This window comes from Mus musculus, chromosome 8, assembly GCF_000001635.26.
Source record: "Mus musculus strain C57BL/6J chromosome 8, GRCm38.p6 C57BL/6J".
Lineage (NCBI taxonomy): Eukaryota > Metazoa > Chordata > Mammalia > Rodentia > Muridae > Mus > Mus musculus.
In genome coordinates, this window is record NC_000074.6 from 14,715,365 (window position 1) to 14,731,006 (window position 15,642).

The 15,642-nt window shown below is 46.4% G+C and overlaps 1 protein-coding gene across 8 annotated transcripts in view; it reads left to right on the forward strand.

The window, feature by feature from the left end:
- The window catches only part of Dlgap2 (DLG associated protein 2), a 757,651-nt gene that overhangs the window by 619,589 nt on the left and 122,420 nt on the right, over nt 1-15,642 (forward strand). For 7 of the 8 annotated variants that reach the window (XM_006508783.4, NM_172910.3, NM_001145965.1 and 4 more), the window contains one exon: nt 11,565-12,634. In XM_006508783.4, the coding sequence (XP_006508846.1) occupies nt 11,565-12,634 (1,070 nt within the window). Of the gene's footprint in view, nt 1-9,969; nt 10,264-11,564; nt 12,635-15,642 lie in introns of all 8 variants that reach the window. The other variant, XM_030243530.1, reaches the window with a different exon arrangement.

Consider the following 15,642-nt stretch of genomic DNA (forward strand, 5'->3'; position numbering starts at 1 on the left):
TGAGAGGAGTATTATCCTCTGGCCAGGGTAGTGTGTGTGTGTGTGTGTGTGTGTGTGTGTGTGTGTGTGTACGCACGTGTGCTTATAAATAGTAGGTTCCCCTATTTTCTAAAACATTCTTAATGTTAGTTACCCCTTCTTCTACCCCATCCTCTTCTCTACCCTCACAGCTTCTTCCTTCAAGGATGGAATGTTTCAATCCAGAGGATGTTGCAACACAACAATATATGTGCATACCTGAAAACCCAAAGCTCATAATGAGCTAGCCTGTTTACATAGAAATCTTCTCCAAATATCAGGGTAGCAACCCTGTACTATTCCATACAGTGGCTGGAGTTTTTCTTTCGGCTAAATTTCAGGATTTTGCACACTTAGGGTTAGTTTACCTGATTTCTGAAACAGCCATGCAGGCTTGAGACAGAGAGTCTGGAATCACAGTTAGGGCCTATGGGGAGACAAGGTGAAGGCTTTCTCCATTCAGCCTGTGATCTCTCCTTCAACAAGAACTATTGCTTGGGAAGCCACATGGGTACCTTGTGTCTCCAAGGACTCCAGGCCACTCAGCTTCTTCATCAGTGTGGATCAATCGATTGCTATTCCCATACTCTTCTACCATTCACTCTACCTCCTACAGGTGCAGAGACAGTGTCCTAGACTATAATAGCAAAGTCAGCAGGCTCAGTATGGACTGTGCTTCCACACACAGCTGACCACTTGAGAGAAGCCAAAGCTCTCATCCAACACGGGAAGTAAACTCTGGCACCTCCCTCCCTCCAGATGGGATATAAATGTTGCATACAAATGGAAATGGTACTGAAAGGTTCAACCTATTCCTTTGGAAATGGGTGTGAGGTAATCGCAGATCCCAGAGAAGATCCATGGAGTCTATCCCCACACTAGAGTATAAGGTATGACTGTAGTGTCAGAATCTTATACAGGTTCAGCCTGTGATGAAGTGTCTCAGCTACCCACATCAGAAGACAGGTAAGAGAGAATGCCAGGACTGGGAGTAATGAAGAGGCCTGACTTGGCCTCCCCCCGACCCTGTGGAGAGTTCAACCTCCCTAGCTTTGCTGGGGTCAGATGCATAGTGTGTGTGATCATCACACTTGATGAACATACTTCATTATTGTGAAGGAAATTCTTCAGCCAGATCTGTGCACTTGTGACATGATGAGTCACCACGAGACGTGTCACCTCTATGTCCAGGCAGGATGAGTAAAGCACTGGGCTGGGTGAGGAAGAGCCTCCACGGGGACTGGCCTCAGAAATGGCTTTTGAAGTATAAAGAGGGAGGTGACAGTATGAGAACTGTGTGACAGACAAATAAAGGCCCTCCCCAGATGCTGATATCCGAGTCCCCTAACCTGCAAATATGTCAGGCCACATACAGGAGGGGCCTCAGGTGGCAACAGGAAACCAGGTCACTATCCTGCTAGCTGTACTAGAGTTTTTCCGTGGCTATCAGAATGAGTATATGTCATCAAAGTCCATCTGGAAGGCCAGCAAAGTCCGAGGGATCTGTTGCCTGTTGCCGGGGCTCAGAAAGTGTGTGACGTGAGTTTACAGAGCTTGCTTACGGGAGTATGGGTGACTCGGGCACCATAGGTGAAGACAGGAAAACTGGATATTCAAGCCCAGCCAACCTTCAACCTTGGGTATACGTTACGACCTCTGAAGATCTGGTGGAACTGGAATCTCACGTGAGGGTCTGATGACACACACAGCCCATTCTGTAGAGGAGCACAGTAGGCTTATTCTTGTGAGGGTCTTTGTAAGTAATCACAGACTCTCTGGTTTCAAGATGAGCAGCCATGCTATATCCAGAGGCCAAGTGTGCACCACAGGAGAAAAGAAAGCCAGAAAGGAAAGCAAAGCTATTTCCCATCTGGCCACTGCTCTAACCAGATTCTAGATTCTGCCACCAATCCCACATAACCACAGGAAAACACAGGAAAAACCCTGCTTTCATTTCTGTGACTGAGTGAGGTCACTGGGTGAAACGGAGCCAATGTGTCACCATGATCTCTCTCACAGCATGGGACTGTGCAGTCTGCCCATTGCAGAGCCACCCTTCTGCAGCTCTGATTGTCTTTGCAGCCTTGATGGACACCGTACACACTGATACTCTGTGCTTATATGAACTCTGCGCTCTTTGCCAACCTTCTGAATTTACTCGTGAGCCTTTTCGTCTCAAATTCTCAGCAGCTTCAGGAAAGTTGGCATTTTGTGGGTGATTTAAGTAGCAAACTGCTCCATGGGTTTGTCAGTTGTTCTCCCCTTTGACCTGATGCCTCCTGGAAAAGTGTTTTATTGTAGTCATATTTATTGGTCTTTTACAGAGCTCTTAGGTGGTAGGTCACTGTTAGTCGCTCAGCCCTAAGCAGCATTAAAGGGACTCACTGTTTGCATCTAGAGGTGTGAAGCTTCTCTTTCACATGATACCTCTTCTGGAAGTCTGAATAACAAACTTCCCTTAGGTCTGGGGTCAGGGATTCAAGCCGGTGATGTCCTGTAGGTTAATCACTTTCGATTTTGTTCTGATTCAGGGATGGGAAGTTGTTGAGCTGTACTTCCGTTATAGCCAATAGAATAACAAGAATGTCTTCCATATTTTTTTTTGCAAACATGGCAGTTGTGTTCTGACAGTGTTCATAACTACTACTGTCTACTCTTAGCAAAGACTGGAATATGTTGGGATGACACAGGCTACCATCCTCACACAGAGGAAGCACCTGTTGCCGTCTGTATGCAGAAGCATGACGCCATCGTGTGCAATTGTCCGCCTCACACAATGTTGACTCACCTGGGAAGAGCATCTCAGATGTATATCAGGCCGGCCTGTGAGTGTGCCTGGGGTTAGCATGAGAAGCCCCACTGTGAGCACCACCATTCCCTAGGCAAGGCAATCTGGACTGTGCAATATAGAGTGTTCAGCACAAGTATGCATCCATTCGTTTTTCTCTTCTCTTTATTGTGGATGTGATTTGACCAGCTGTGTCAAGGTCCTGCCTTGACTTCCATGCTACAGTGTACTATAACCTAGAATTATGAGCTAAAATAAACCATTTATCCCAACACTTGGACTTGTCAGGGTATTTTATAGCAGCAACAGAAATGAAACTAAAATTCACGGCCTCTCCCAAGACTTCAGGAATTCCCAAACACAACCACAGTTGTGTAATAGAAATAGCATACATCTTAAAAACTGTACTCTGAGGGTAATGCAGATGTTGTTTGACTTGGTCTCTGTGGTAACAATTTTTCTGAGCCTCATTCCATGAAACAAAATTTCCCAATCCATCTGTGTGACTCCAGGCCATTGGCCTCTTTGCATGTCACTTTCTTCATCTAGAACACAGGTTTATGCTGGTTGACCAGGGCTCAGCTATTAGTTGGTTTGGTTTCGTTGTTGTTGATGATGATGATGTTGTTGTTTTGTTTTGTTTTTTAATACTAGTGACCCATTTCTTCTATTTAGCCAAGTGTCACTCATTCATCCACTACCAACAAAGTACAACCCAGAATAATGACACTTGCTTAGTCCCTAGGAAACTTCAGTGCTTGGTATAAGGTGGAAAGTGGACAGATGAACTGGCCTGAATGTGTAGGAAGACAGACAGATGACTGTGAGCCTTGAGTCTGAGCCTATGCTTTTTAAACATTTTCAGGAACTCTCAGCAGGCTGTGTGTAGTAAGCATGATTTTCCTGGGCATTTTCTGAATAATGCCAGTGCTTCAAACGTGAAGGCCTCACCTCTCAAGAGGAGAGGCTCAGTGACAATATGGCCATGCTCCTGCTCACTTTCTGCCATGCATGACCACTCGTGCAGTCTGCTGCTCTGCAGAGGCACTGTTCCCTCCCTGCGGCACCTCATCCACAGGATACACTCCTAGACAGCTGCCGAATTCCTCTTGCTACACCTTGGCCAAGTGTAAGCATATTCAGACAGAGAACCGTGAGCCTAGAACAGTGGTAGCTCACAGCGTGGGTTTATAGTGTGGGAAACAGGAAACAGTTCCCATGTGAGCCCAAAGACATGGACACTACATGAGTTGGGGAGAGAGGAGAAGATGACACACACTCTAGATTCCTACCTGCAAGTATCAGAAAGATGGCTACTTCAGTGCTTATCAGCATGGAGTTCTCAGCAGCAAAGCTAACAGCAGCCAAGGTCCATAGGAACAGAAGAGCAGCCTGTGGCATCGAGGTAACCAAGATCCAGGGCAAGGGTCTCACCAGACAGTCCTCTCAGCACTCAGACAGGAGCTTTGCCATTCTGTCTGCAGTGCCCTTATACTGTTCTCATAGCAAAAAGAAATTGTTATTAAATTTATTTTAATGTGCATGTATTAGCTGTACTCTTCCAGGGTCCTTAGATTCAAAGACCCCAGGATGATAGGGTGGTTGGGCTTGGTCCACAGTGAGGCTATGAAAATGGGATGGTTGATTGCTATCTGAAAACTGCTAGGAATTGGCCGCCCGTTGCAAGATGTATTCTCAAGGTAAGACCCACAGGGCTAAGATTGTGCCAGCTGTTATGTTGTGAGCATTTAAACTCAACAGCTGCTCAGCATCTTGTGCAATGTGAAAATCTGGGCAGACACTGTAAGTTCCAGTATAGTACCATGGCAACCAAAAGAAAACAGGAACCAGCCATCCAAGAACTGGAATGATGTTCTGTTTGTCTGTCTGTCTACAAGGACAGCTTCTCCCTTCCTTTGCTCCGCTGTTTACCTAGGACACATTAATTCAATGAATCTATTCTGGAAAATAGTCTTTATTCCTATAGTCTTATAATTTATTGGAAAGGTTGAATCTCATGCACATATTTGTAATTTATATTGTCTTTGTGTCCATAAGATGCCTTTCCTTTTGTTTACTAATATTTTCAAGAAAATGCTTTCTTTAGACCCATGAGCACCTGTGTGCATGTGTGTGGTATATGTACATATTTGTATGTACATGTTTGTGTGCATATGTGTACATGTGGATTGCATGAATATGTTTGTGCATATATTATGTGTGTATATCTGTGCATGTGGAAGACACCAATGCCAGATGTCTTCCTGGCCTACTTTTCATATTATCTTTGAGACAAGGCCTCTCACTGAACCTGGAGCCCAGCAGTTAGCTGGTCTTGCTGACCAGTGAGCACTAGGGAGCTGCTGTCCGATGTTTGATTTGTTGATGTGGTACTGTAGGTGCTAGGGATCTGAATCCAGGTCCCCGACCCAGCTCTCTAGCTCATATTTCCACACACACCTTAAGCAGTAGCAACAGTGCTGAGAATTTACCTTCTCTTCCCTGTATTGTAATGTTCTCTAAGAGGACCCTCTCTGATTTTGAACTATTTTTTTTTTCTGAACACACCTCTCTCCTTCCTGTGATTTTTCTGTTTCTATTCTCACTGGACACAGAAAGAGCGAGGCTACAAGCCGCCTGGAACTCTTGCCCAAGGCTCTGGCACACAGTCTCACTTTCCTTCTCTCTCTCATGGTATAAAAGCACTTCAACAGTTTACCTTATTTTCTCATTAACATTTGTAGCATCAGATTAAATTCTTTGGCAGTGTGTAAACAAGTAAGTAACATGAAATTGGTGTCCTGGTACTATAGAAACGCTCTGTGCAAAGCAATTTGTTTCATTTAAGAGGTTTTTTCCCTTTTCTCTTTCCTTTTTTCTAAAAACATAGAGTAACGGTAATTGCCCTGCCAAAGGGTAGAACACTTTACAGCTTCTCAGATCCTGGCCTCGTTTATTTCCTAGGTCACACTCGTTTATAAATGCCCTCGAGTAACATGAGATCCATGCCTTGCCACAAAGTGACCTCACGGTGCACTTTAATTTTTAATGTATCTGTTTGACTCTTAAGAAATATTTCAACCTCAATTTCCAGCAGGTTTTCTTGCGTGGGTGGACTGGAAAGGGTATCTCCTGGAAGCACCTGTCTGTCGGAGCATCTCTCAATAGGAGTACCAACCTACGGGAGCACCTCTCATGGGAGCATCATCTCTCTGATGGCTCCATTCAAATGCTTTGGGTAATCGCCAAGGCTTCTAACCCCCAAACTGGCTCTTTCTAGAATGAAAATATAAACCACATTCAAATACCACGGGGTGGGGGTGGGGAGGCTTTTATAAGTAATGATCTGAGTTCTTTCCCTCTCACCCTTCAGCAGGAGGAGTGCCTGTGATCCTGGGGCTGGGCAGTGTGTGCCTCTCAACCCATCATCCACCTAGACTCTTTTCAGAGGAGTCATTGGAATTCACAGGCCTGACTTATGCATTCCCAAATTAGGTGCCCTCTCCCTAGTAGGTTCCCCTGTTGAAACACTTTCCAGTCCAGTGAGATGGCTCAGCGGGCAAAAGCACCTTCCTTAGAAGTGTGAGTTCCCTGGGGCCATGGTGGAAGGAGAGAACCAACTCCTGCAAGTTGTCCTCTGGCCTCCACACACTTGCTGTGGCATATGTACAGGCATTTGGCCTGCATGTGTGACTTGCACCACGTGTGTACTGCCTGCAGAGGGCAGTCAGATCCATAGAGGGGCTGGTAATGGAACCCAGAACCTCTGGAAGAGCAGCCAGTGCTCTTAACCACTGAACCATCTCTCTAGTCATACTGTGGCTCATGTGCACCTGCACACACACACACACACACACACACACACACACACACACACACACACTGAGAGAGGTAGACAGACAGACAGACAGACAGACAGAGACTAAGAGACAGAGAGAGAAAACAAGAAAGACAATAGTAATTAATAAAATGAAAGAGTGAGGCTACAAGCAGTCATAATGTTATTAGACATTAATAACAAAAACAAAAATAATATTACTGCATAAATACCCACTGATACCCCCTCCCTAGTAATCTCTCAGTTTAGTGAGAGACTATGTGACTTCTACAAAGGTCCTGTGTGTTTCCTAGCAGAAAGTCAGCAGCATCCACAATACTTCCGGGTTGAATGATATTAGTGTCCACATTGTCTATATCCAAGACCTCTTTATGGTAAAACTTTCTATTATTTTGCTTTCATAAATGTTATATTGTAAAACAAGGAAGTCAGGGTCACCACCTTGTGAACTGCATTTCCAGTTTTTGTTCACTTGTGGAGCAGCGAAGTCCCCTTTTGCTGCTGGATTCTGGGGCATGCATTTAGGATCAACATGTTGCTGAAGTGTAGTATAATTACAATAGCCAAATAAAAGTTAAGAGAGAAGGCTGGTGGGCAGGAATTATTAAGCCTCTGATTTGCATTAGAAAGAATCCAGATAGGAGAAATTGTTTACAAAACAAATTATAGTTACTTTTGTGATGCTAAAGTTCCATTTCAGAGTAGATTTCTCAAGCACAAAAAAGGAAGTCCCGACCTTTGGCCTCTAGAATAATGGAACCAGGTCTTACAGCAAACAGCAATTCTCTTCTGTGCCTTGGAAGCCATTGTTTCTGAGTGTTACAAGGAGGAGTTGTTTAAAAGCTCTTTATTAAGCCCATAAATAAGATGTCATTCGGTAATTAAGTGGCGGTACGTTGCAGATGTGCACGCTAGTCCAGTCTGGTGGAAAACAGCAATGCAATTAGAAGACAGAGCTGCAGGGTTAGACACCTGAGCTCAGCATCACCTACTCTGCAGCTCCTTATTCACCTTGTGCTCCCAGGAGACACCCACCTGGGTGCAGGTTTTCTTTTCATATTGTGGCTTTGACGTATGTCTACTCAGTGGGGACTTTTGTATGCCTTAGAGATTATTGAGGCTGCTGTTGAATCTGCTTATCAAAGAACCAAGAAGAATCACTCAGCAGTGTATGGGTGCGTGAGTGTGTGTGTGTGTGTGTGTGTGTGTGTGTGTGTGTGTGTGTGTGTGTGTGTATGTGTGTGTAAGCACATATATTCCCAGTTTATGATACACAGTTGAACTAATGAAGAGGGTTAATGAAATTCTGAATATTAGCTTGAGGCTGTGGAGGAATTGATGGGTTTAGATAAATTTGGGTTATTTTGATGCATTCCTCAAATTACCCTTGACATGACTTTATGGATGGGGAAGGTCCTTTCTGTCTACCATAAATGTCCACTCTGCTATGGGATTCTACTGCATCTCAACCTGAAGCCGTATGTTTAGGCATAGAGCAGTGAATGGCACTTACAAGGTATGGCTGGGCAGGGCCGAGGACGGGGCCCATGCCCTGCAGTGGTAGCCCCGAGAACCACTTCAGAGAAATGCTGTCAAGAGCAGTCCTGGCCTTACTGCCTTCAGCAGTTTCCATCTGAATATATGTCTTCTTTGCTACCCCCTTTTTTCCAAGCCCTCGATTGCTTGCTTTCTCCTACATTTTACTACCTTTTATCTGTTCCAGTTCAGACACCTCACTCAATGGGAGCTGCATTAATCCCCCTGTGGGAGGTATCAGCCAAGCTCAGTAGGAGATATGAAGGTGATTTTTAAAAGAAAGATGGCCGCAGTTTTTATGTGCTTAGTGAGGTCCTGATGCGGTCTGAAGCATATGTTTAATTTGTTCATCTGTTGCTCATGCTAACCCTGAAGGAGGTGTAAGGATCAACTGCATTTTACTTGGGAAGGGGGACATTTCTGACCATGCATTAATACTCTACTCCTGGGTTCCTCCCCCACATGGTAATTCCCACCATGGGAGCAGAAGCACCTTTCTTAGGTTTCTATTCCTGCACAAACATCATGACCAAGAAGCAAGTTGGGGAGGAAAGGGTTTATTCAGCTTACACTTCCACATTGCTGTTCATCACCAAAGGAAGTCAGGACTGGAACTCAAGCAGGTCAGGAAGCAGGAGCTGATGAAGAGGCCATGGAGGGATGTTCTTTACTGGCTTGCTTCCCCTGGCTTGCTCAGCTTGCTTTCTTATAGAACCCAGGACTACCAGCCCAGAGATGGTACCACCCACAATGGGCCCTCCCACATTGATCATTAATTGAGAAAATGCCCCTCAGTTGGATCTCATGGAGGCATTTCCTCAAGGGAGGCTCCTTTCTCTGTGATAACTCCAGCCTGTTGACACACAAAACCAGCCAGTACACTCTCCTCTTTATTTTTACATTTTAGGTTTTTAGATTTATTCCTTATGTGCGTGTGTGTGCGCCTGTGCATGTACATGCATGTGCATAGGATGGGGCCAACACTGGGTGACTTCTACTATTCTCCACCATACGAAACAGGGTCTTCCACTCAACCTGGTGGCCACTGACCACCTACCTGGACTGAGTAGACACTGAGTTCAGCGGGTCTGCCCCCCCCCCCCAGGAATGGGGTTATAGACAAGTACAGCCACGCCCAGCTTTTTGAGTGGCTATAGAGGATCTGAACTCAGATCTCGTGCTTACACTCAGATCTCATGCTCACGCAACAAGTGCTTTACCCACCTCATCTTCCCAGGTCTGAGGGGACATTTTCAGTAGGGCTGAAGACAGGCTCCTCTGGGTCATGCGGAGACAGAGACCCTTCACTCCTGCACAAAGTGAGCGTAGCCCAAGGTCCCACAGCTGCATCCTGTGCCCACCTCCTCCTGCACTGCTTTTGTTCCTGTGTCTCCAGAGAGCTGGGCTGATCCTGAGGACACACCTGTCCTCATGGGAAACTCATGTTCATGGGAAACTGAGGAAGGACAGTAACATTAGTGGGCACTGAAAGCAACAGAGGAAGGTTAATATTGTGTCAGTTGCTGACTACAGCAACCCCGCAGCCTTTGATTCCAGCTGAAACTTCTGAGAAATGTTAGTAAGTTCATGAGTTTGTGGAAGATCATCTTACTTGCCCCTTTAGCTTTTATTCCCACAGCTTGTGACAGGGTCAGCACTTATGCCCTACAGGAGGTCAGAGCAGTGCCCTTGGGAAGCCCATGGCACATACACAATGCACAGAAATGTTCGTGACTTCTAGGGTGGAGATATCCTACTGTAAAAGACTCATTTACTTTCTGTTTTCAAGGTGCAGAGACAGGAACGCGCTGTTGAATGGCAACTCTAATTGCTGTTGCCTCCTAATAACAAAACGCTGTTATGAAGAGCAACAGATTAAGCAACTAAGACGATCCGCGCACTTTATGCTTGTTATACTTCATCTCCAGCAAAAGAAATAGTGCAGCCTCTAAGACGTCATTGTCGGTTATGTACACCCATAAAGACCTGGAGCGCCTGTCCTTACTGTGTGCGTCAGGATCGCTGTCACCTGCAGCCCATCATCATCCCATTTGTTGATGTCCTGGGGCTTGTGAGAGACCATGTGAGACTCCTCACCCACTTGAGGGAACTCAGAGCCATGCTGTGAAAAGGAGACATCACAGATGTATTGCATAGTCAAATTTTATTATTTCTGCTAAATTTTTACCCTCACCCCTGCTCTGTTCTTTGATGTGGCCACATTCATAACATAGCTACTGGGCTGAATATTGGGATGAAAGAAGACATGTGAGTGGAGAGGCAATGGGCTTGTGATAAGAGCTGAGAACTGTGTTAAATTGCAAGATAATGGGGAAATAAAGCAAAATATAAAGAGGCAATAACTTTGTGGTATGGTTAAGTTGGGATTGCAGAGCAAGGTCTTACAACTTATCCAATAACTGCTGGCTCCTTTGAAACCTCCTGCTTGTTAAGTGTGATGTCCTCTGATGCCTCCTGTCTGAGACACTGGTACTGTGGCTGGACCCTAGCTGGATGGAGGCACTTCATTCTAGCTATCCCAGAACCAAGAGAATAGGACCCCCACCTAGGAAGGCCTCTTTGGAGCTCACTTATTCCTGAGTTGATAGCCACTTGCCATGCAAAAGAGAAGGTGGTCCCTTTGCAGCCCCAACGGGCTGCTGCTGTCCCCAGCTCTGCACCCACCTATTGGGATTGCTCCAAGAACAGTGGTGTCCACTTTGACAGTAGCCCTTCATGTCCTAGTGCCTTAGCCTGGACACGCAGGCCCCTTCCTTGTCCCTTGTTTCTGTGTCTGAACTGGTCTTGGCAGTTGCAGTCTGGAGCTGACATCAGACACTTTGCTCCCTGGCCTTAGAATGGGTATGTAGCAGAGGTTTTCCCAGGATCTTATATTTTCCTAACACCTACAAAGTGAGCGGCTGGGATGGACAGAGAAAACCACTTCTGCCTTCTACGTCTGGTGTTCATGTGTGGGTGTACTCTCTCTACTTCTGCCTCCCTAAAGCTAGGATTGTAAGCACATGCCACTGTGCCCTCCTTGTACTGTGGGTGCTAGGGTCTGAACACAGGTGCGTATGTTTGTACTTGACAGACAGAGCTATCTTCCAGCCCATTGCCTGTTAGTATCTGTCGACTCCTCAGTGCATCTGGATAGTGCATCCAGATGTTGGATATCTATTGGTGGGCCCTCATGTGGGAAAACCAAAGTTTCTGCTTCTTAGTACCTCCTCGTCCTGAGGACTCACTATGCTCTAAACTATTGTGACTGCTAACTCAATCTAGAATCTGGCAACTGGGAAAATGAGTCCTGTGTGTCTGTCAGACCCCAGTGCTTCCAGGGTTTCACCAAGTACTAAATCCCACTTCTGTTTTTGTTGACAGACCAGCAGTACTCATGGTCTCCAACGCAGCACTTCAATGAAGAGAGGTACTCACCCGCACCCAGGAACATGAAAGGGTTAACCGGAAGCCGGAACCAGCCTCAGCTGTGTGCGGGTCACACCTGTGGCCTGTCACCCCCTGATGACTGCGAGCACCCCCATGATCACATGCATCATGGGTCAGATGTGCGGCAGCCTTATCTCCTTAGCCCAGCTGAGAGCTGCCCAATGGACCACCACCGTTGCTCGCCCAGGAGCTCCGTCCACTCAGAGTGCATGATGATGCCTGTGATGTTGGGTGACCACGTATCCAGTAGCACCTTCCCTAGAATGCACTACAGCTCACACTATGACACAAGGGATGATTGCGCCATGTCCCACACAAGTACAAAGGTAAACCGCATCCCCGCCAACCTCTTAGACCAGTTTGAGAAACAGCTCCCCCTGCACCGGGATGGTTTCCACACACTGCAGTACCAGAGGGCCTCGGCTGCCACGGAACAGCGGAATGAGAGTCCAGGCAGAATCCGGCATTTGGTCCACTCCGTTCAGAAACTTTTCACCAAGTCTCATTCTTTGGAGGGATCGTCCAAGAGCAACATCAATGGGACCAAGAGTGACAGTCGTGTGGATGACCACCACCAGAGTCACCTTTCCAAACACAGCAAAAGGAGTAAAAGCAAGGAGCGGAAGCCAGAGAGCAAGCACAAGTCTGGTATGAGCAGCTGGTGGAGTTCTGACGACAACCTGGACAGTGACAGCACATACCGGACACCCAGCGTGGCGCACCGCCACCACATGGACCACATTCCCCACTGCTACCCTGAGGCGCTGCAGAGCCCATTTGGGGACCTCTCACTAAAGACTTCCAAAAGCAACAACGATGTTAAGTGCTCAGCCTGTGAAGGCTTGGCCCTCACGCCAGACACCAGGTACATGAAACGTAGCTCCTGGTCCACGCTCACGGTGAGCCAGGCTAAGGAGGCCTACCGCAAGAGCTCCCTGAACTTGGACAAGCCCCTGGTCCACCCAGAGATCAAGCCTTCCCTGCGGCCATGCCACTACCTCCAGGTAAGGCTCAGGTAACTGTGTCCTTGTGCGGAAGGTTGTACCCTTTGCTGTCGTTTGAATTTGGTGGAAGGACTGCATAAATGTATAGCATATATAGCATACAAAGTGAAGCTTGAAGGCACTTTTAGGATTCAGAAGCAGTCCAGGATGCTTGCTCCATAGACCTGTGTTGTAGCTAGAACTCCCCAAGCCCACCGTCTTGAGAATTTAATTGCTGAGATATAATATTGTTACGTCTTTTTTTGTGAAGTCCGGTTGTTTGGTATATACACTCTGAGCATGATAATCCTCAACGTCAGTCACTTGTATGGGAACTTTACAGCCCTTGGATTTTTTTTCTATTAGTTTGGAATTAGAAATTCTTATAACTGGCAATTACCCTGCTAAAAATTTTTGGTTGCTTTCAGAGATAAAAATCTCACATTGTGATGCAAGCTAGCCTTGAACCTAGTGTGTAAACCATGCTGGTCTTGAACTCACAGCAATCCTCCTGCCTTGGCCTGCATGGGATTATAAGTGTGTCCCACCAGGCCTGGCTAAACCTACCATAATTTTTAAGTTTTTATTATTAGCATAATATTATACATTATACATAGTAGTGGGCCTCATTTTCATATGTGTACATAATATTTTGGTCCCATTCACTCCCATATTCCTGTTGATTCTCCTGCAACTCCTAAGCATATAATCTAAGATTAACTGTAACCATCCTGCTATGTAATGGATCTCAGATGACCTCTTCCTGTATAAGTAAAATCAAGCATCCTTCTAACACCACCACACACACCCTCTTCCCGCCCCTACGCTGCTTCTGTGGACCCCAGCTCTCGAGCTTCCACGTGAGGGAAACTGTTTAGAGTTTGTCTTTTGGAGTCTAGTTTGTTTCACTGAGCGCACTGTGCTCCAGGTTTGTCCCTATTGTAAGTGGCAGTGATTCCTCTTCACCCCATCTCTCAGCTTAAACAGCACCCCATGCTGTGTGTACAGCACCCCATGCTATGTGCATGGCATCTCCTGCTGTGTGTGTAGAGCATCCCATGCTATGTGTGTACAGCACCCCATGTGTGTGTACAGCATCTCATGCTATGTGCATGGCATCTCCTGCTGTGTGTGTACAGCACCCCATACTATGTGTGTACAGCATCCCATGCTATGTGTGTACAGCATCCCATGCTATGTGTGTACAGCATCCCATGCTATGTGTGTACAGCATCCCATGCTATGTGTGTACAGCATCCCATGCTATGTGCGTACAGCATCCCATGTGTGTGTACAGCATCTGATGCTATGTGTGTACAGCACCCCATGCTATGTGTGTACAGCATCCCATGCTATGTGTGTACAGCACCCCATGCTATGTGTGTACAGCACCCCATGCTATGTGTGTACAGCACCCCATGCTATGTGCGTACAGCACCCCATGTGTGTGTACAGCATCTCATGCTATGTGCATGGCATCTCCTGCTGTGTGTGTACAGCACCCCATGTTATGTGTGTACAGCATCCCATGCTATGTGTGTACAGCACCCCATGCTATGTGTGTACAGCATCCCATGCTATGTGTGTACAGCATCCCATGCTATGTGTGTACAGCACCCCATGCTATGTGTGTACAGCACCCCATGCTATGTGTGTACAGCATCCCATGCTATGTGTGTACAGCATCCCATGTGTGTGTACAGCACCCCATGCTATGTGTGTACAGCATCCCATGCTATGTGTGTACAGCACCCCATGTGTGTGTACAGCATCTCATGCTGTGTGTACATCCCTTCTCTTAGCCAGTCACTCACTGATGCACATCAGGTTCACTCCCTGTGTTGGCTTCTGTGAACAGAGACACAATACGACTGATGGGAGATGGGCGTGGGTTCCTTTGGGCTGACCTTTGAAACACCGCTCCAATGTGACCACCCATCCCTCAGTGCCAGGGATGTAGCACAGCAACACAAGTGCCCTGAACACATAGATGCTTGTGTCTGTGACCTGCCATTCACATGAGTTCACTTCTCTCATGTGGCAACAGCATCCCTAAGCCATGTGGCACCTAGTGATGACAGGGAGTTTTGTCAGTGGTAAGGGTGCCTCTTCTCCAGGATGTGGATAAGACGGATTCACCAAGGCAAAAACACATTACAGACATTGCTCACAGGATCCTGTGCTGCTCTGCGTTTTATATAAATCTCCTCTCTGACTCCTCATGACTCTCTCACCAAGAATGACAGGGGAGGCCTCAGCCTCAGAAGACACCACCACTCCTGAGGAAGCCTCTGCAGCTACTGCCAGCCAGCAGCACCTTCACCACAACCTAAACACTTCAGGTTTCCTGAAGGATTCATAGTATGTGTCTAATTCACAAACCCCAAATCTGCATCCTGTAAGAAGCAGAGCTTGGCCTGGCCATGCACTGGCTGAGTGTCGCCCTCTTAGATACTGAGTAATGGCTCTAAACACTGGCTGAGTCACCAAGTGGCCAATTAACGAAACAGATGAACAACTGTGAATCTTTCTGGGAGTCAGGTGGCAGAGGCATCCAGCAGTGCCAATTCTTCCTGGTATGTCGTCCAAGGCTCACTGGTTCTGTTTTGAAAGGAGATGCTCACCAAATTGCTTGTATAGACAGATTTATTCAAAGAGACAAATTGGTAGTTAGATAAAGTATTATTTTTACAGCAGTAGAAAAGGTTTAAATTTTGCTTGTAGTTGGCAAACCTTAATGATGTCCAAATGTAAAATGTTCTCTCTGCTTATCTAAAGGTACACTGTGAGTAAAACCGGGGCTCGCTCTGGTCCTATCACAGAGTAGCAAAAAGCTTGTCTTTTTTTTTTTTTTTTATTTTGGTTTTTTTTGTTTTTTCTTTTTTTTCCTTTGTGCCTGGGAAATTTCCAGTGCAGCATTTCCTGAGCACTGGGCAGTGTTGTAATGGGCTTTTCACCCTGTGTCCTCCTCACTCCAGTCCTGAGCTCTCTGCTCTGCGCTTTACCCTCAACTGTTCAGCATCAGCCCA